The sequence below is a fragment of the Kryptolebias marmoratus genome, linkage group LG18, assembly GCF_001649575.2.
Source record: "Kryptolebias marmoratus isolate JLee-2015 linkage group LG18, ASM164957v2, whole genome shotgun sequence".
Taxonomy (NCBI): Eukaryota; Metazoa; Chordata; class Actinopteri; order Cyprinodontiformes; family Rivulidae; genus Kryptolebias; species Kryptolebias marmoratus.
In genome coordinates this window covers 6,829,654-6,851,464 of record NC_051447.1, presented here as the reverse complement: position 1 = coordinate 6,851,464, position 21,811 = coordinate 6,829,654, and the positions used below count along the sequence as shown (strand labels likewise).

Genomic DNA, 21,811 nt, shown 5'->3' with positions numbered 1-21,811 from the left:
GCTGAACGTGGGGGAAAATGTGGAAGCAGCGCAGATTTTTTAGGTGTGTTTTACAGACACCTAAAAGCTCACCTTGAAAACCTCGAGCGGCAGCGGATTCTTCTGCCCGTCGAGTTGAGCGTCCTCCAGAGCTTGCTGCCAGTCGGCGGCGCTCTTCAGAGACCTGAGGTCTGAGCAAAGACAACACGGTGGCATCAAAAGTTCCCTTTTTTATAGTCAAATAAAAGGTTTTTTTTTTAATATGACAAATAAGGTCAATGATATGAACAAAAGTTCTTCTTTTTAACACTCAGAATGACTAAGTTTATTTTTATTGGTAAATGCTTCAATTATAACACCAAGCGCAATCATTTTATTATAAAAAACACCTTTATTTTTGATTTTAAAAGAAATATTCTGTTTTTGTTTGGGTTTTTTTGGACACAGTCTGTATTTACACACACATACCACTGTCTGTCTTGTAACCCAATGTTGTATTTTAATGTTATACAGATTTAAAGGACTACTATATGATTCAAAAGTGATGAGGGAAAAAAAAAAAATTCCAATTCTGTAAAATTGGAAATCTGAGTTGTTTTAGTAAGCAGAATATCCCTTTAAATTTCCAATCTTGTGATGTTTTTAAAAAGGAAGACTACAGTATATGTCGTTAAACACTAAACAGTTAACACTTAAATTTGTGGTTTTGTATTAGAATTCAATTTAAAATTATATTTTATCTCCTATTTTGGAGTTTCTGTTCAAACTACATGCAGGCACATCTTGAGTTTTTTAAAGTCTGATTCGTTTATCTCCATTTTTGCTCTCATTTTGACATAGGAATATGATTTTATACAGTTTTAATACATTTTTTCTATTGTTGGCTGATTATTGAAAGAACAAACAGCAGGGGGGGAATTTTATGAAACTGTAAAACATTTTATGGGCTTTCCCTTTGAGTTTCAGTTATAGGAATAACTTGTAATGGTTCATTCATTCATTCTTCAGGTTTTTTCCTGTAGAAAATACACCCTGAACAGAATGGCAGCCCATACCAGGGCCAACACACGAACACTCAACTCATTATAAAAAAATTAAAGCTAACATGGGTGTTTTTTGAAATGAAGGAGGAAACTGGAGTACCTGGAGGAAAACACACAGAAAAACATTCAAACTGGGCTAAAACCTCAAATAATTTAAAAAAAAGTCCAAACAAAAAACAGAACAAACACAATGTAGTGAAGGTTTTCTTCTTGGCTGACTGGGAAAAGAAACTAGAAAACATTCCTGGCGAAAATTTGAAGGGGCCTGCCGTTTGGTGTGTAATTTTTTTATTTGTGTCCATCTTAAACCGTAATGACTCCAAAAGTTAATCAGCTGTAGACGTATATATGATGACTACTTTCAGGGAGTCTCACTAAAATCTGTTCAGTGGTTCATAAGATATTTCTCTAACAGACAGTTTATAGCAATACTTTAAACTAAAAACTGAAAGATCTCTTAGCAGTCACAGTATGTTTTAAGGATCCCTGACAGCTACTGCTGTGGCCCATTTTCTGTTTAAAAAGACAGCTATGGTGGCTATCTTGAATCAAAAAGACTCCAAAACTGAGTGAGTTTTAGATTTTTAACTAAAGTTTACATCCTAAGAATTTCATTAGGATACGTTATGTGGTTCTTGAGATATTTTGCTAACAGACAATATTCCTAATGGTTTATAGCAATGTTTCAAATATGAAAAACTGAGGGATCTGTTACCAGTCATAGTATGACCTAGGGCTACTGTCACACCAAATTTTAGTTCAGTAACTCTAAAAATGACTGAGTTATAGCCAATTTTGTGCTTTTTAAAGTAGCTGTGGCAGCCATTTTGAGTCAGAATGATTTCATGAGGTAATCAGTTGAAAAACGTGCATCCATTGATTACATTTTAAGAGTTTCATTAAAAGGCGATGCACTCCAGTGCTCCCATGCAGGCCCCAATAAGATTCAACACGCTTGATTCTCACCTGTTGGCGGTTCTAAGGTGAGACTGTTTTCGAGGGCCCAGCCGAGGGGGCGGAGCCTGACGTCCAGGTAGAACAGCCAAATGTCCTGAGTCTGGTGGTCCTTCGTGAGGTCGACGTGCCGCAGCCGGAGCCTCCCTCCAACGTTCCGGATGACTCGAACCGGCCAGTAAACGAAGGGGTCCGAAACATCTCGGAGCTCCATGACGGAGCCCTCGACAATCAGATCCACCGTGTTTTTACCTCGCAGAGGCTGAGGAGGAGAGACGGGACAAGGTTTGGAGGCATGCTGAAAACTCCCGGGGCAACAACACAGCTCTCAAAACAGATCAAAATATTATACAAAAACTGTCTTATCTTGGTTTCATTTCAAGGCAAACATGAATATATAAAGTGATACTGATCTCAGAAAGAGACAAAGCTCATAAAATAAGGAAGTAAATTCAGTGAGAAAGCATTAAAATGCTCACAAACACACAATCAAAATAAGACTTAAAAGATTATGCTGAAGGATCCAACAGGGATGTAAATGCAACACAAGCAAACCAAAACTGGGACTAAAAAATGATAAAAGTCATGCAAAATAATGTGTCTCTAAGAGACATTATAATAAAAGGTGTGAACAAAGTGCTGTGAATACACTGTTAACTGATAAAATGTGGCACAAAGAGTCACCAAATAAAGATATTTAAAAAATGCCTAAAAACTTGCTTAAGATATTTCACTCTTTCTGTCTTTATTTCCAAGCGTTTCAGACCTTTTACAGGTTTGTTCTCAGGAGCAAATTCTTTTATAATCCAGTCTCATCTTCAGTAAAAATCAGCCTATTCTTTGTACTCTATCACGGCACATGGAACTGTGATTTTGTACCAAAAGAACTTTTTGTTTTTTATTAGTAAAATATAAAGATATCAATCCCACTTTGAGAGTTTTTAAACTTTTTTTTTATTGAGGATTCACGCTCACCCCTTCCAGCAGGTTAGCTGGCGCCGTCCTGGACCCTGTCAGGTCCTGAATGAGAAACTGTGTCCAGTCGCTGTATTTCTCCTTGATGGCTGTAAAAAGAGACAAAAACAAACAAAACAATGAGATTAGAAGACTTATAACCACTATTATTTCAACTGCAAACTTGTCACATTTTGATGCAACCTTTGGCCACTGAAGGTTCAATGACTTCAACAAAATTTAACCACTCTGCTCTGATTTATTGATAACAGTTTACTGTCTGAACGGCTGAATTTATTCAGACGCGACTTTCTGTTTTTATCTTTGGTTGCAGCCATAAACTCGTGGCTGAAATGATACAAAAAGTAACGACTTGCTGTAAATAGTTTCCTTTCACCTGGACTTTTAACCCTTGTTCATGGCAGGAAACAGAAACATTAAAAAAAAAAAAAGTTGAATTTAACAAACAGAGTAACTGATGGGAACTACAGTAGGTCGACTTATGTGGTCAGTAGTTCTACTTTGTCGCTGCTTAAAGATGAAGTAGTCATCAACGCAGTTTTATACTTTAATGAAAAAAATGATAAATAATTTACACAATATCAGGTATTGTCTTTTACTTCAATATGTTTGCAAAGCCAAGGATCGAAGCCTCGATCTTTGGATTGGAAAACCATCCCCACGCATCACAATTCTTTGTTCACAGCTCTTTGTGTAAACTTTTGCAGAGAACAGCTTCTCTCGGCGGCAAGGGGAGCTGCAGTGGGGTTCAAGCAGAAGCCAATATGCGTATGAATAATCTCTTAATATGGACACCAAAATGAAAACTAAGACGCTCCGCGCACACGCGCCGTGCAGCTGGCGCGAAGCCGGCCCTGGGCTTTCGTGCGCTGAAATGAAAGCTAAAATTGCAGAACCTAAAATTGTGAAAATGAAATTACATGTGCAAGAGCAACAGCTGCAGGTTGGAGCACGGCACGTCATTTCTGTTCTGCTCTGAATTGCTTTGCAGAGAAGTGGGAACAGAAACAAAGTTTGGTTTCAAATTTCAGCTAGCAAAGGTTAACAGGTTACTTTTAACTTCCTCTGTAAGCTTAAAAAAAATGTTAATCAGCTAAAAATGACTACAGAGGCAGAAAATGCTTCAGCCCAAATGTAAAATCAGAAAATGTAGCTAAAAATATGAAAATAAGAGTCAGCTTGGGCACAAACATGGGGAAGGAAATGTTGAAGCTTTGAATAATGCTAAGGAGAATTTATGAAAATATTTACAGGAAGTTACAAAAGTGAAATGGCTTTAACTGATCTGAAACTCTCCCCAGATTAGATTGACTACAAATCAAAATAAAATGCAACTTATCATAAAACAAAAAAAGTTTGACATAAAGGTATGAAAACAAAGGCATTACGAAAGAAGTAATGTATGAAGATATGCACTCAGCTGCAGGTTTATCAGGTTCCTAAAGTGAAAGCAGTTAAACACAAAACATAACTATAAAATCTTTTAGAAACAAAAGAATGTGGGCATGTTTTCTGCAATAAGCTTTCAGGACAAATAACTGATTATTTGCTTAACAGTTTTGGTATTCGTGAGGGCAAATGCAACCATTTTCAACAAAATTAGCAGCTTTTTATACTCCAGAGCCTGAGAAATAAAGGTTATTTGTGGATGTTTATACTTTTAAGACTATATTTGGAAAGAAAAAAAAACTCAGTTTGCAGAAGAAAGTTCTAGAAAAAAAAGTTTTTTTTAAAGGCAAGTTTAGACTGAAATGAGACGATTTTAACCATTTTGGGAGGGCGCATGAGTTTGTAGCACTGAATCACATAAGAACATGAGTTTATCACTAACAAGCTAAAGATTTATGACATGAACGTTTTAAAAAAAGAGCATACATGCTATTTGTTTTTTTTTCATAAAAGTGGTATTGTTTTGGTTTAATTTCAAATTGATGAACGGATTAAAGCAGAATGTTTACAAAACAACTTATTCTGTTTGACCAGGATGCAAAGTTTTCATGAATGACACCATTGTGTGTAAAACAGGTTTAAAAGCGAGCCGTGTACAGGTTGGATAAGACTTTAAAATAAGATAAGTGAGAACACCAGCAGGTTTGCTGTTGGCTGTGTGCTCAGATTCAGTACTGAAAGGGTTATCAGGCAGCTTCCTTGTGTTTCCTTCCTCCTCACCATTACTGGAAGAATTATTTTGAGATGCTCTCACCGCGGATCGCCCTATCTCAGTAAACTGCTGAGTTTCTAAGCTATTTCAAACAAAGGAAAAAAAAAACAAAAAACATCCAGCTGAAAGTTTCAATCTGTCACAGAAAAAATAAACCTTACACAGACCACGGCAAAATATCTGAAAGCTGACACATATTGGAACAGATAAAAGACCAAAATCGAGTCCGATTTACACAGAGATAAGAATTACACAGACTTAAATGCTGGTAATTGTAACCATATCCTCTGTCTAGCAAAGACGCTGACAAATGTCAAACTCAAGTTACACTACGAAGCACTTCAGTCTCAGATTCGTACTCATTTCCAGCTTGACTTGACACTTCATTACATGCAACCATTTTATGAAAAAAAACAAAAAAAAAGGAATAAAAACACATTTCAGAACCACAGAAAGTGTTTGGCCTTCATTTGAACATCTGTGCAGTCAATGTTATTTTACTTTATTAGAAAGAAAAACAAAACAAAACTGTGCTTTCTAACTTTGCCACACAGACACCGAAAACATAAAATACCCGCGTGAATCTTGCTGCAAATATCTTACAATTACCCTTTCAGGGACTAATATTTCACTCCCAAATGAAAGGTGAATCCCCTCCGTGAATCACACATGTACAGATTTGCATCTACGCTGCACACACTGATGCATGCACCTCTGTTTCCACTGCCAGGAAAAAAAGAAATATTACAGCTAATTTACATGGGGACATTTGTTTTTTTTTTTTGTTTTAAGGTCTCCCATTTCCCGCTGCTCCACTGTGCTACATAATAGCATCTGCGTTTTACTGAAATCAGAACTGACCTGTTAATGGTGACTTAAACATAAACCCTCCAGAGACAGAAATTTTTTGGAGTCACCGAAATGTTGCCAAATGAGTCACAGTTGCAGAATGATTTGAACACCCTGTGAGAACGGATACTCCCTGCAGCTCTGATCACTATCACGCTGAAAGCAAAATACAGTCAGTACACCAAAGCCCTGCAGGTAATGAAAACTACTGCGAGATATAGGCGCTTTGGCTTTGAGATGTGTTTATGTTTTCATCACATCTTTCGTGTTTTACATCGTTTACTGATGAAGACTGAGTGGATGAAGAGCCAAGAGAGCATGTCAGTCTTTGAGTTTGTGTTTATTAGCATCCAGTTACACAAAGAAGCTAAAGACTTTAAAAGTTATTAGTATAAATTTTTCTTTTTTTAAAAAAAATAATTTAAGGTCATCATTAACAAGTCATTTTATTCCTAAGAAGCTCCTTAAAATGAGTAAAACTGACAAAAACACATCTGTGATGTGCAAACCCAAGTAAATATAAACCCATACAAACTCTTTTGAACGCTTCGCAGAAATGATTTCTCTGAAGTTTTACAAGAGGAGATCTGTCTCAGTCAGTTAATGCCAATTATTTTTATGTGCAGAAACCAATGATGTGCCTGAGTCATTAGGAACTTAGCTTTCTCACGATAGTGACTGACAGAAACCAGATTTGCATTCAGTAAAAGCGTCCAAACAGAATCGAGATGAATTATTAACCGGAAGAAAAACAAACAAAAAACAAACAAACAACTCAACATGTAGTTTGTTTTTAATGACAAAAAGTAGTCTGACAAAACATCTGACATTTCTTTAGACATTTCTGGGGCTGGTGTAAGACAACTGTTTAAAAAAATGAAATAAATGCCTTCCCACAAAGTTGGTTCCTCAGATTAAGAGATTAAGGTTTAAGAGTCATTGTACTACTTATTCCTGGCCTGTTTGAGTTTTTTTTACAACTAGTTTTAGATATTCAGGTTCGGATTTTCAGAAAAATAAGTCTTGATTTATTACTCAAGTTACCAGGGTCACAAAAGTTTATTTTGTTGTATTTGAGGAGGTTCATTAAAGTGAAATGTTTGCTTTTGCTGCATATCTCCTACCTACAGTTTGCCGTTTTTCTTCCATCAGAGAATTCATATCCATAACATCTGCTTCAAACAAAGTCTGTAAGAAATTAGTTGGGAGGGAAGAGGGTTTGTTTTTTCTTTTCAGCCTGAAGATGGACATAAAACTTAAATTTAGAATAAAAGAAAGAGAGAAAAGGCATCAAATAAAATGCAACTAGAATGGTCATCTACACACCTTTGGGTCTGAAAAACGAAGCCAATGCGTCAAAGGGGCAGTATTTCTAATGGCCAGCAGGGGGCAGATTCTCTGGTTGCAAACAAAAGCAGGAGAAAATAACTCGCTATATAATCTGTAACCTTATTAGACCATTGATTGTTTGGGTTTGTCTCAATTGTTACTTTACTACCGAAGTACTTATAATATGCTGTATTAAATGGAATAAATACAAAGCAGTGAAGTCTACATTTCGGCTTTTCATCTGAGAGCGATCAAATTCAACAAACATACATGAGTCAACCTGGGCATGCTGGTATTAAAAGTCTGAACGTAGACTGCGCTAATGTGTGTTTATTCAACAGTTACTGTATTTATGTTTCGTAATCCTCAGACCTAAACTCTGATTTGTCTTTCCTTTCTGGCTTGAAGGCTAACAAAAAAAGAGACTAAGATCTCCTGGAAAGATTTTCAGATGTCGATTGGAAAAATGGTATGTTTACATGGTGCTGCTGTGCTCATTGAACCTGCTGTAGTTTCCACTCCAGGCCACTAGTTGGCCCTTACACATGCATGTGTGCAGACACCAGTCTCTTAACCAAGTAAACAGTTACATCCAAAATGGTGACTTTTGTTTGGACTTACAGTGAGGTTAGGTTGCCGCTACATGTTGAAAAGGGTGAATAACATAAACAGCACTCTGCTATCTGCCATTATTATCGTGTCTTCCTATGAAACGCAAATGAGAGCGTCAGAAAAGTTCCACTCTCAGGCCTGGGATCAAAATGTTTCAGTGAGTAAACGACCGGCCGAACTGCAATGTGAACGGCACCTGAAGGATTTCTGCTCTGGAGGGAGTAAAGTCTTTTACAAAACATTTCAAGCTGGGCCTAAAACACCTTACCATCTCGTTGGGTTTTATGAAAACACCAAAGTGGCATGGGAGTTTGAAATGAACCTGCTGCTGTTACGCCTCTGAGCCACGAAGGGAGGAAGGAACAGAGCTGCAGAGGTTGATACATGAAACGGGAAGCTGGCATAGTGGAATTCAGGAAAAACAATGAGAGTCATTTTTGTTTGATTTTTCCATGTTTTGTTTAACAAAAATCACCAACTTTAAAAAGCTTAACAAAAATGATTCAATGATGTACTTAAAATTTATTAAAATTTAGGTTTATTGGAGCTTTTTTTAGCTTCAGATTAGTCATTTAAGTTGCTCTGAAGGCCTGTTTAGTGTAAAACTGGCAAATCATTTGCGGTTGGTGTTTATTTTGGAGCTTAGCTCCACAACTAAACCCTTGATGTTGGTGTCAACAAGAGGGATCATCAAAATGTAGTAGTGCCACATTTAAATGTCAGTCGGGGATGTTTAATCATGGCACAAACAGGGACAAATAACATGCAAACATTCAATTCTCTGTTTTGTTTCATTCTGTTTGTTTTCCACCACTGATTGGAAAAGATTTTAACAATTATGCAAAGCTACCGACGTCAGCTCAAAGAGTTGCGATGGGAGCAGGATTTCCATGCAAAACTCTGTTTAGAACATTTAAATGTGCACTTTGAATGTACAAACATTTTTCCTCCTTGCCATGACTTTTACACCTGCTATTCCACATGCGGGAGGGGATTTTTCCTCCGAACATGCAGGAGTTTCTGAGCTCCTTTTGGTCATTTTTTTGCTGTCTCTTTCTGTTTTTAAATCGTGCGAATGTTTACTGGAACGGCAGTGTAGGGGATGCAGTCGACAAGTGAGAAGTTGTGGTTTTCAGCAAAAAAATAAAAAAGGTTTTCATTATTCTCACAGACATTCAAATGTTCTTACAACAGTTTCCTGTAAATATTAAGCTACGAACTGTAAGAGTTCCAGTTTAGGAGTCCTGACCTTTATTTTGTTCTTTATTCATTAGCTTATTTACTGCACTCGCAGACACTAAATCTTCCCTTTAGTAAACAAAAGAAAACGTTGCAAACCTCCAAACAAATAACACTTCAAATTAAAGAGCTGAGTAAATTAAAAATCAACAAAATAAAGAACTGAACGCTTGCTCCGTGGAGGCTCGGGATTTTAAATGCATAATTGACTTTGGAGATCAAATCGATAAATCCTTTCATGGCTCGAGACTCCCAAAGAACCAAATCAACAGTTGTGTTAATTTTCTGAAATAAATCAATGACAGAGATGTGAATGGTGGCCAAGATGCTCTCAGTTTGCTTGCTTAATAACAGCGTGTTTTTTTTTTTGTTTTTTTTCCCGTGAGACTATTTTCTGATTGCTGATCTCAAGTGTGCAGCAGAAACAAACTATTGTTAAAACCCTGTTAGGATTAAGCTGAAAGCTGTTTAGAGCTGAAGCCTCTAAACACCTCTTATATTTACACCCTCCCTTCTTTATTTCTCTTTCATTACACTTTAGTGCTTTGATATTAATAATTATTTGACCTTTATTTCCTTCCTGAAGGTGAAAACTTGGCTTTCACGCAACAATATGCACATAATTAACCTTGACAGAGGAGAATCTCAACAATTCACCCCTCCTCCCTTAAATAACCACATTATTCTACAACCAACTCCCCCTCCAGAGGCCCTTGCCTATGAATATGTGCACATAAAATGAGATATTTGCATCTTTTCTGTGGACGAACTTGAATTTAAAAGCTTTATTTTAGGTATTCAGTGTTTTAATTAGGAAAGAAAAATAAACTCATGGTTGTTTTTGTTTTTTTTTTAAGTTGTGATCACAGCGATGCAACAGATTCTAATCAGAGTTAATGGCAGCAAATTACGCCTGATTTCCCCCCACCCTGTCCAATCCAGTAGTAATGGCACAAAGACGAGCAGCCCCGAACATCCAAAGGAGCAGAGAGTCGATTCAAACCTGCTTCTATTTCAGCTGATGGGCTTCCAAACAGGCCCCAAACATAATGACTGCAACCCATGCAGCAATTTGTGTGTTTATTGAGCAATTTATTGCCGTTGTGTTTGGCTGGGCAGTTTCAGATGCCAGATTGGTAACTTTGTTATTGCTCTATTTGTGACAGAGCGGGGGATATTAGAGCAATTTGTACAAATATGAATTACCTCGACGATGTGTTAGCAGTAAGTGCTAAGGACGCCCAAGAGAAAAAGACGTGTGCTCTTGTGCTGCTGCCTTTCATTCTCCTCCCCATACATGAGAAAAACTCTTCTGATGAGAATGACAAACATAAATAAACTTTATTCCACTAGAGCCTCTCGGTCTTGGTGAAGTTATGCAAATTTGGAGGAAAGAGCAAGGAGGGATGGCGAAACATGAGCCCAACTCGAGCTGACTGAGTCCTGACACCTTTTTTTTTTTTTTTTAAACAGGGTATTTTTGTGTCTGCCAACCTGTTATATAAAGTTACACCAGTCTTCAAATTTTAAAAGGCTGAAAGCATTTTAATGAGCACGTTTTTAAAACCAAAAAACACTCAAGCAGATCTCTTCACAAGTCCAAATTTATTTCAGTACAGCGACTGCCTGAGGCAGAAAGCGCGCGGACATATTCTGCTCAAGTAAACGTGTGATTTCTATCATAAAACTTTACGAAAGTACAAGTAAAATTACCAACATGTAAAAATTAGACGCGGCTCATTTAAAAAAATGACTCCATAAACGTTACTTATTGACTGCTAAAATGACTTTTTTCAGTAAAAAAATTGCAAATGAAAGTAGAAAAACAAAATAAAACGTGCTGACATTTAAAACTTTTGGAGAGATTTAATCTAATCAATGTGCTACGTTTGTCAGCTAACAAAACTTGTTAAAACTTTAAAAGCTATTCTTTATTGACCGTCCTTCTGTGTCAGGATTACAAGTGTTTTTGTGGTTATAATTGTTCAGCTGTTGCTCAAGAAGAGGCTGGAGACAGTCGTCAAATTAAAAAGATGTTCTTAAAAAAAATAGCGAGAGGTTCACTTTCTTCTGCTGAGCTCAACTTCGGAGCCGTTTTGATTTCAGTAACAATATGTCGTCCTCCACAACAGTCTCTGCAGAAGTCAGGTTTACGTTTTAATACGCATTTTCACACGGACTGATGTAAAATGTTGCAAAGTAAGCACACTTGAGTAAAAGTAAAATTCCGGACTTTCTGAAGATATCATTACACAACAATACAGCTCATATAAAGTAATGCATATAATTTGTTCTTTTCAGTCTCTGACAGTCGCATCAAGAGAATATGCTGGTGCAGGAAAGGGGCCAAACATAATGCTGAATCATGTTTCACTTCAAGGCTTCACAAGAGACGGAGACTCTGATTAAAGAGAGATTGGCAGCAGGGTTCGTCTCAAACAGCACGGCTGCAGATGAAAATACCCAAAGGTTACATCGCTCCACATCGTAAAATATCCTAATCTGTTTTTCTTGGTTTAAAGAGAAGACAACGATTTTCTTTATTTCTGGGTAAACTTCCACCGTTTTATGAGACGGATGTGGGAAAGTCCCGAGCATGTAATCTTTTTTTTTTTGTGGGTTCATGCACACACTGAGTTGTTAAAAAAACTAGAAAATTTCTTTAAAAAACTTAGTTTTGTTATAATCTAAGCTGACAAAATGCTGATGTTTTCATGTATAAACTGTAAAAGTATAAGGAGAAACAAGATCAAAAGAAATGCTGCCAGTGTCTCATTAGGGTCACCATGGTAACCTGTGTCTGTATCTCCCTGATAGCACTCTTAGTAAGACTGACAGACAGAAACGCAGGGTAAAAATAAAGCCTCAAATATACAGTCAATATGTGCTCACTGTAAGTCGTACTGAAAAAATCTCGAACTGTGAGCGGCAGAAGCGTCTGATGGTCACTTGTCAATTTTTACGTGTGAGACAAATTTAAATCGCTCCACTGCGATGGAAGTCAATGAGACTCTGGGGGAATTTGAGAGAAAACCTTAAGTCCTACAGCAGCGAGAGTCGCAAGGTGGAAGAAGACAAAAAGGCCAACATTTTAATGTATAAACTACACGAGAAATACAATATTTGTTGGAGTAAGAAGAGTGTGTTTGTAAAAATTTTAAAAAAGGTCAGACAGCTCAAAAGTTAGTGTGACATCACCTTCTTAGTTGAACATTTTGTGGTAAAATCTTCAAAAAAAAAAAAATCATAAAAATTCTTTGAAATTTCTTTCGGCTGCTCCCTTCTTCAGGGGTCGCCACAGAGAGCAAACTCCCACGAACGAGTCGGCAATTGTTTTACGCCGGATGCCCTTCCTGCTGCAACCTGGGCTCAAACCTGCAACCTCAGGATTACAAGACCGCTGCACTGACCACCGAGCTACCGCAGCCACTCGTAAAAGCCATTAAAGACACCAAAATGCTAGTTCTTTAATGTGAAGTTCAAGTTTCTGTGACCCGTTTAAGCTCTGAATCATTTTTTTACTGTGAAAAGCTGGGTTTTCTCACTCATGCCGCCAGAATCCCATGGTTGTGTATGGGGAGAGTTTTTGCAGACTCAAAGTTTTTGATGTGTTTTTTCCAAAAGTTGCTGAAGATTGTGAAGGAAATGGAAGAAAAATGTATGAATAGCAATACGGGTGTTTTTAAATGTCTATGCATTTGTACTATTAATTAAAATTTGTAGTTGCATGTAAAGTGTTTCTACTCGGAGTGTCGAGTTTAATTTGACGTCTGCATGCAGGGAATTCCACATGTCAAATCCTCAGAGGGGGGGAAAGGTGTTTGTCTCAGTCGGGATATACATATATGCAACTGACTATTCCCACTGGGTTATCCTCGAGTTTCCAAACAAAGCAACAAGGTCACAGAGCACCTGAGGAGCTTTTGCTGCTCACTGTTTCTGTTTTTTAATTCTTGTTTTTTTTTTTTTGTAACAGTGAAACTTTAAATTGATGTCAAGTGTTTTAATGAACCAGTTGTTGCACTCTCTATACAACTCCCTGCAAATTGTTCGGTGTTTTACAGCACTGCGCAGTTTTGCTTTGTTTTTGTAGCACTTGTAATTTAACACAACCAACTATTTTAAGCCATTATGGCAGAGCTGGAGTCACACCCGAAACTAACTCTGCCTCGCACATTCTTTTCCTCACCAAAACACAGTCGACTGCATGACAGCAGCCAAACTTTTACAACCACGCAGCACACCTTTCACACACACGTACACACACACACCTATCTCAGAGTGTAATCTGCAGCAGGCTCTGGCAGGAAGCAGTGTGGTGAATTCATTATGCAAATGATTTCTGTCAGGAGTTGTTCAGCAAGCAGCTTCCTTACCACATGACCAAACTTGTGATGGGAAAAAAAAAAAAAAAAAATCACTAATCAATTTTTTTTTTTTTTTAATGATGTATCCTAAACGCATGCTTACATGCACACACACACGGAGAAATCACACATGCACATGGGGAAAAAAGGAAATAGCAGTAGCACCATAACTGCGCCCCACCTTACCTGCAGAAACATTTTATTTTTGAAAAAAAAAAATGTTTTTGGTCAAAAATAGTTTTTTCCATTTTCTACTAAAAAGGAATTTTAATAATCCTTTTAACAAATTGAAGTTTTCTACCTTAAAATTAGTAATTCTTAACTAAAATTCCCACTGGAGCAGAGGGAGTGGGAAAAAAAAAAAAAGGTCTTTCAGATGACTTTTTAATTTAAAAAATGAACAAATTGCGTAACAAAAGTGCTTGGAGCCGCGCACGCTCGTGTGCCGCTCTTGCAATCCGAGACACTGATTAATTCGCTCGCTCACTTGATGAGCACAAAAGCTCTGCTGAACGCATCGGTTGGCAGAGGAGTGTTTGAACTGGAGGAGCGGTGCGTTCGTGTGCGCGCGTGTGGGTGAGTTTCATGAATGAGTAAACAAGTCCGTCGGGGGATTTAGGTGTGTTTGTTGGGTTTTGTGCTTTGTCCTGCTGAAAGGCTCATTTAAATCAATCTGCGTTCTCTCAGAAAAAGGAGTTCTGAATGTTGGCGGCGAGTCTCATGAGGGAAATTCGGGAAACAACTGTCCCATGAGGCGACAATCAGGAGTCGTCCTTGTGAAACTCTGAACGTCGAGCGATGGAAAAGATCTCCCAATTTTAAATCCACTCTCTCATAAAAAAAACTCTTCATGAGTTATTAATTTGCCTTTTTAAATGATATTTATTGTAGCAACAGCACTTAAAAACCTAAATGGAAACTTTTTTTGTCCTCCCACATTCCTTAGACAACCACACATCTGCTTCTGTCAAACTTTGCAATCATGGTGAGATGATTTAATGAACCGAACATGCACAGGGGCAAATAAGTATTATTTTTGGCTGCAATGTTAATTAAATAAACAAAATTATGTCAAAAGGATAAAAATTGGCCACAAGAAGATGCAAGTTATCCACAGCGGGAACTCAATTAGATAAAATTCCCTTCAAGATGCAGAAACTCTAAAAAAAATAAAATAAACCAAATGCCACAAAAAGACCGTCAACAACCAAAATGACATAAAAAAGACCACATTTACAACAATATGCAAAATGACCACAAAAAGATGCAAAAGTGATGACTGCAAAAAGATGTTTTCAGTTCTGTTAAATATTGATCAAATACTGATATTAACTGAATGTAAAAATGATAATCCTGTCCCAGTCATGTAGCTTATTTGATAAACAACAATCTTAAGCTTTATAAAAGATGACTATTTTAAGATACAAAAAAAAAAAAACAACAACTTTCAGGTACGATAATTTGAATAAAGTACAATAAAAAGGTGCAGAAAGTTTGGTCGTCTTTGAAAGCTAAACAACACACCAAGATTTAGATTCTTGGGCCCCATTCTTCAGAAGAAAGTATTTAGATTTCTATAAAAACAAGTCATAACACAACAAAAAAAATTTATAGAATTAAAAAGAAAGTGCCTCTCACAAAAAATGAGGAAGCACCACTGTCATTTTCAAATCAATTTCAGCAAAGAAATCTTTTTTTTTTTTTCTCAAACTTTGCTGAAGAAAAGAAAACTTAAGTTAGAATATAAATTCATATACTGAAAAATAAAAACTAAAGCTGGAATTTAAAACTTTATATGCCATAATTCAATGTTTGTTTTTAGAAACAATAAAATGTTTTGTTTCCTCTTTTTTTGTAAAAAGCAACAATCACAAAGCACTTTTAATCACTTCATGACTTCTTAAGGATTGTTATGGTAACTATTCAGCGTGACTAATATTTTTAAAAAATCCATCATGTTATCTAGGTTTGTTGCTGAACCGTCAGTGAGTGGATCTGTCAAACTGGATTTATGGATTATTTATTTTCTGTGCCCTCAGGTCAGATGTTCAAATAGACTCTGTTTAACTTTGGAGTAAAGCTTTTTACACAGCAGACTTTAATAATCGCCTCTGTCTCTGGATGATGCAAATGGATTTTAAACACAGAAGAGTCACTCCGGTCTGAATAATTTTCTTTTAGGGACTGCCGTGCTGATTTTCTTCACTCGTTTCATTGTTTTGTCGCGCTTCTACCTCTGCAGCTGCAAAGCCCGCAGACGGGAGCGAGATTCAGGAAAGTCGCGCCGCTTAAAACTAATTATTGCAAGTGCTGGAAAAAGTGAACAGGTGAAAATGTTTTTCTGAAATTGATCAACTCTTGGTCCAGATAAATGATTTGGGTCTGGATCCAGACCATTTGGGGATTCTCTAATGTAGCACATTTTTAAACTTGGGCTGAATTTTCTATCTTTTAACATTTTAGCATTTCCTAGAAACTAAAAAAAAACAAGGTTGTGTTGTATTAACTTTTTTTTGTTGTCGTTTGTTTGTTTGTTTTTGCCGACTGATGGATTCAGGTTTAGTAAAGTCTGATTTATAAATAATCCCAAGAATAAATTGCTTGGTAATGAAGTGTTCATTTATTGAAACCCACTCGCCAACGAGAAAATAATTCAACATTGGAACATTAAAAAGTAAAAAAAAAAGAAAAAGAGAGACTGATTTTATCTGCCAGACACATCTTACAAGCAGACAGTTCTTTAACCTCTGATCTTCCTCACTCCGCTTGGACCAGTGACCTTCTTCTGTCTCTGACTCAGTTCGCTTGCTGCCCTGGATTTTTTTTTTTTTTTTTTTTTTTAAATCAGATCGCCACGTTTGTGTCTGAGCCGCCTCATTTTGCACCAGTTATCATCGGGGCACAGCTCGGTCTCGGCAGGCACTAACAGCAGTGTGTGTGTGTGTGTGTGTGAGTGTGAGTGTGTGTGATATCACTCGGCCAATACACACTCATTCAAGCACTCAGCTAGAAAGGAGTCACATGCAAGAAGAAGTCAGGCAAGTCAACTGAGCTGTGAGGTCACTCCCTGCAGGGAGGTGAGAAGAGGAAGAGGAGGAGGAGGAGGAGGAAGCACACTGTACATGCAGCACTGAGACCTAACAGTTGTGTTAATTTCATGTTAGCAGCTAATGAGCCAGGCAGGCGAGTTAATCAGAGGCTCTGTTAGAGCAGCTTACCTTTTCTTAGGTAAATGTTATCTGAGAAATAAAACACAAATGAAACAGGAAGTAAATAAGACAGGTTAACAGGTGTAAGCAGGTACAAACACACACACACGCCTCATGTTCCAGCTGACTAATAAACACACCCAACAATGTGCACACAATGACCCCGATACAGAGCTTTTTTTTATTATTATATTCACAAACTGGTAGAATGAAGGAGAAGCTGATTTAGGAAACAACAAGAAGTGTGTGTTGCAATTTTTGAGCCTCTGGTTGCATCATTAAACATGTGGTGATGTCAGATATGCATCATTTTTTTTTTTTTTTTTTAAGTGTTGGAAAAACGAAAAACGAGCTTCCAAAGCAGAAATTCATCGGTTTGAACACTTTTTTCTCAAATATTAAAGTGTGAAACGTAATAACGTTTAGCTGCCTGAAACCACACTGAGCCAAGAGTCGCTCGACCTGCTGGTTTTCATTTTGATCTCTGGAGATCACAAGTTAAATATTTCATTGTCTCAGCATAGCCAAGTTAGTTTTATCTTATTAAATTAAGCTTGTTTTCTCGAGATAACAAGATATTTGAAGAAAACTACGCTTTTTTTTCTCAAAATAACAAGATTATTACAGTGCAAAAATGAGTGTTTTTTTGTGTTTGTGATCTATAACAATAACGTGTTGATCAGTGACGTGATGTTTTTCAGCTTAAATCAGCTGCCAGCATGACCTCCCTGATTTCTGATGAACTACCAATTTAGTTTAGTTTTGAATTTGAAATAATTTATTGTTATCACAGGAAAAATAGCTTTTCGAAGCCAAAATAAATCAACACTTTAACCTGTTATCTTGAGATTAACTCGAGCAAACACATTTCTAAGCATGTCCTCTCTTGCTGATATGGATTACCATTCAGTCCGTTAGCCTCAGATGCCTTTTGTGACTAGAAAGTATTAAGTTTAATTACTTTATTGACTCTTTCATGCAGTTTTGTGTTACGCAATATGTTTGCCCAATTGCAAAATTTGTATTACGTTCAATAAAATCTTGTGTTGTTTCTACTGATTTACTCATGTATTCTTAGATAAAAGTATCCAGGATGTCCGATGACAGCCTTTATTTACCCTCTCATGTTAGTTGCATTTAATATTTTTCCCTTGTTGATTTTTCCCCATCTGCTAATAAAATAAACAACTAACTCCGCCTTCTTCGTGTCTGACTTCATGTCTGCATGCTGGGTGTGGTTGTGCATTCAGTCAGAAATAGACCAGGTGTATATTTTTAAACAAGCTGCAGTTTATCTTGAGAAACGAGGATTAACCAAAGCGACCGAGATGAACTCTGGCGACTAATCCAGAAGATATCCGGTGGAACTTGAAAGTTACATAAAGTGTTTAAAAGGGAGGATGATGGAAAAAAAAAAAAAACTGGGGATGAGTTTAAAGAATTAAAGTGATACGACTGTGGGTTTGCCCAAACGTTGCTTAAAATATGAACAAATACAGCCATGACATGTTTGTCAGGATGTCTTGTGTTTTTTTGGGGGAAAAAAGCACTAAAAATGTAAACAATAATTTAGAACGTATGAAAGTTTCAAAAAGGTGTTTTTTTTTATCCTTTAAAGGATAAATTAACTTGTTGCAGCTTATATTTTTGGACATGTAAATCGTTACATTACTGTGTAATGTGAAACTTATTTCTGAACTTTACACACACACAAAAATTAAATGCTACTTTTTTATATTCTCCAAAGGGAATTTAAACTTTTGCTGTGGTAATTTTTTGGAAAAAAAATATCCGCAAACAAAATGGGGGAAAAAAGTACGCACAAACAGTTGCTATATTGACAGACATGATGTAAGGTTATTCTTCTTGCTCCAGCTATAGATGAAATACTCTGTCACATTAAATTCTTGGAAGATGACACTTATTCTGAACATGACAACCCTGATATTTTTATAACATATGTGATTATTATGTTTAAGTTACTCTCAATAAGAAAAAAAGGGAAAAAAAGGGGAAAAAAAAAAACTGTTCACGACAGGGTCACAAGTAAACAAATATTACAATAAAGAAATTTACTGTAAAACAAAAACATTAACACTGAACTGCATGCTGTCTGGAAAGAGAGCAGACAAAGCTGATGAAAAGGAAGGAAGGACATATGGAGCTGCTGGACACCAGTCGGACGGAAACGTTTTCAGGTCGTCTCCACAACAACCAAGGCACGAGCGATCCATCAGCAAGGAGGTGTCGAGAAAAATAAATGCTCTAATCAAAGCTGGGAGCCGTCTACATTCGGACGAGCTGCGGTTGGAGAAATGTCCCCTGTAAAGATCTCGGTTTGAGGAATTTGTCAAATGAAGAGTAAAATATGCTCTTAGAGACTCGTGGATGCATTGATGAAGGCGTTGGGTAAAAGGTAGCTTGGCTGCCTTTAAATTCCAGCCTCTTTTTAGTGCAACTCACTCAGTTTATTTAAAGCTGAGAATAAAGAACGTCATCCTGTCTGAGTCTTTGTCACGTTAAATCAGTGGTGTCCAATCCAGGTCCTCGAGGGCCACCATCCTGCATGTTTTTATTGTTTCTCTGCTTCAACACACACGATTTGATTGAATGGGTGAATAACAGACTTCTGCAGAATTTGAAGATCTTACGTAGGGGTAAGTCGACCACTGAGTCGGACATGTTGGAGCAGGGAAACGAGAAAAACACGCAGGACCAGGATCGGACACCACTGTGTTAAATGAACCAAATTACAATGCAGCACAATATCAGCTAAAATCTACCATCTGCACAAGTGACATTTTTTTATATTAAATTGAAACACGAGAAACAAAAAGTATATCAATTCACATCAATAACATCCCTGCTCAATTTAAGTGCAAAATACCTGCAGTTTTAGCTAAAACAGAAATGGAGATGTTTCTCTGACGTACGTTAAAACTTGTCTGAAAAGGTCACGAAGAAATGAAAATGAGTTCCAGTTTCTATGTCACATTTTTTCAAAATTTAAATCGTTGTGTTGTAGTTTTGACAGAGGTATTTTAAACCTGATTTTGCTGCATTTTATTATATCTTCCAATCGACTTAAATTACAATTTTAAAAAGGAGTATTAAATTAAATAATTTTCAGGTCTGTCAGCAGCTTTTATATCATATTTGTGTTAGAAACTCTTCAGACTGCTATATATTATTTTTGCATAAATAAAGATTAAATGATTTTTGCACAAATCTGATGAGAAATAATAAAAAAAAAATCAAAGAACAAAAAAATAAATAAATAAGGTTATAACATCTTGGTTTAAAAAATGGCTTTATATATTTTTTTAGTTCTAAAAGTTTCACTCAGATTGTAGAGCCTCAGATTAAAGTAACTTTTACAGTTTGAGTGGGAGATTTTTGCCAAAAGGTGTAAAATTAGAAATGCAACTGCATTAATGTAACTGTGTTTCTTGTACATTTGTACTTTAAGTACTAAAAGAAAAACCTATACAATTTACTTTAATTTAAGTTTGCTTTATTTGACATACTTACACTGTACTTGTAAATCAAAGCTGAATACACAGAAAACAGAAAATAAAAAAACAGGACAAATAATTGTGTCCCTGAAACGACTGCAGTGACGAATTCGCAAAGAAACAAACTTGCTGAGAAACCCCAAGAAAGACTGAAATACACAAGTAATTCAGCTGAAGGTAAAACCTTAAATTAAACACTATCAGTTTGAGATATTTGCAGTATATTACGCTGCACAATATATTTAAGAAAATTGACACTGCAATATTGATATGCACAATATCATTATCACAAAGGACTGCAATAAATCATACCTAAATTTCAAACACCATGCCTTCATGTCCTGTAAGCCATTAAAATATTTGGCCTGATTTAGATGATAGTAGCCATGACGCTAAAGCTCACAAACAGTTTTGTGATCATCTTGATGAGAGAACAGACAGAGGTAGATGTGGGTTTAGCACAACTAATTATTCAACAACAATGTCACAATTACTTATTTTTTACAACAGTGAAGCCAGCTTGTTATCATTTTAAAGCTCCACAGTTGTTAAAAAAGTCTGTTCTTAATGAACAAGGTTCACTTTAGTGGAATTTTATATCGGTAATTTTACTGGTCATTAAGTAACAGTTTAGCACATTAATCGTTCTTATACTTGAGCAGAATATTTTAGTACTCCCTCCACCTCTGCTTTTGTGTAGACAGACCTGTTTGACTCTGTTCAACTTTGATGCCTACACTCTCACTGATGTTTTTGCTAACCAGTCCCTATTTTACCCAAACGTTAAGGTTTTAGTTACCCTGCAAAGCAGCTTGGGGAACAACACCACAATCAAGAGAGAACTAGTCAGGGATAGTCAGAACGATCACTGATCACTCAAAGCAGGCTTTTGGTGTCACAACAGTGGCAGCTTTTGACTGCCTAAGTTTGACTTTAACAGATAATTCACCCAGTCTCTTGTTAAGAAACTGCCTGCTCCTTTTGTAAAGTCTCCAAAACACAGGATTTTGTGTGTGTGTGAAAGAAAACAGGATCATTCGAGGGGTTCTTCCTACCTTCGGGGGGCATCAGCGTCTTCTTGTTCTGGGCGCACCAGCCCACCGGGTGCAGCTCGGCTGTCATGACGTCACACCAGAAGTCGGCCTTGCGGTCGTCGCCGTAGCCACTGTAGCGCAGCAGCAGCAGCTGGCCACACGTGGTGATGATGGTGGCCACCCAGTACGTCTCCGGGTTGCTCTTATTGGCCACCTCCAGCTTCATACCCGGCTGGAAGCTGCTCTGAAGGCTGATCTCCACCTGAAAGGGGGACAATAAAGAATACATCGTCATCATCTGATCGGTTTTAAACAGCATGGTTTCGTGTTACAGGAAAACAACAAAACGTGAGGTAAGGGTTTTATCTCAGTCTCATAACTTTTGTAGGGGAAACATTTTTAATCGGTAAACAATTTAAAAGCAAGGTTAAGCCTTTTTACTCTTTTAAATTATTATTTTTTGGCTTATTTGTTTTTATAACATCGTTCTGCAGTGCAGCTTGATACATTAAGATCCAAAGTTGACCCAAACACAACTTTTTTAA

General features: G+C 36.9%; 1 protein-coding gene across 5 annotated transcripts in view; it reads right to left on the bottom strand.

The window, feature by feature from the left end:
* sfmbt2 (Scm like with four mbt domains 2) overlaps window positions 1-21,811 on the bottom strand; it is a 58,058-nt gene that overhangs the window by 19,800 nt on the left and 16,447 nt on the right. For 4 of the 5 annotated variants that reach the window (XM_017411706.3, XM_017411707.3, XM_037981226.1 and 1 more), the window contains exons 4-8: window positions 21,288-21,528; window positions 16,727-16,747; window positions 2,952-3,040; window positions 1,989-2,238; window positions 73-170 (exon numbers count right to left, since the gene is read on the bottom strand). In XM_017411706.3, coding sequence (XP_017267195.1) covers window positions 73-170; window positions 1,989-2,238; window positions 2,952-3,040; window positions 16,727-16,747; window positions 21,288-21,528 — 699 coding nt within the window. The remainder of the gene's footprint in view (window positions 1-72; window positions 171-1,988; window positions 2,239-2,951; window positions 3,041-16,726; window positions 16,748-21,287; window positions 21,529-21,811) is intronic. The other variant, XM_025004976.2, reaches the window with a different exon arrangement.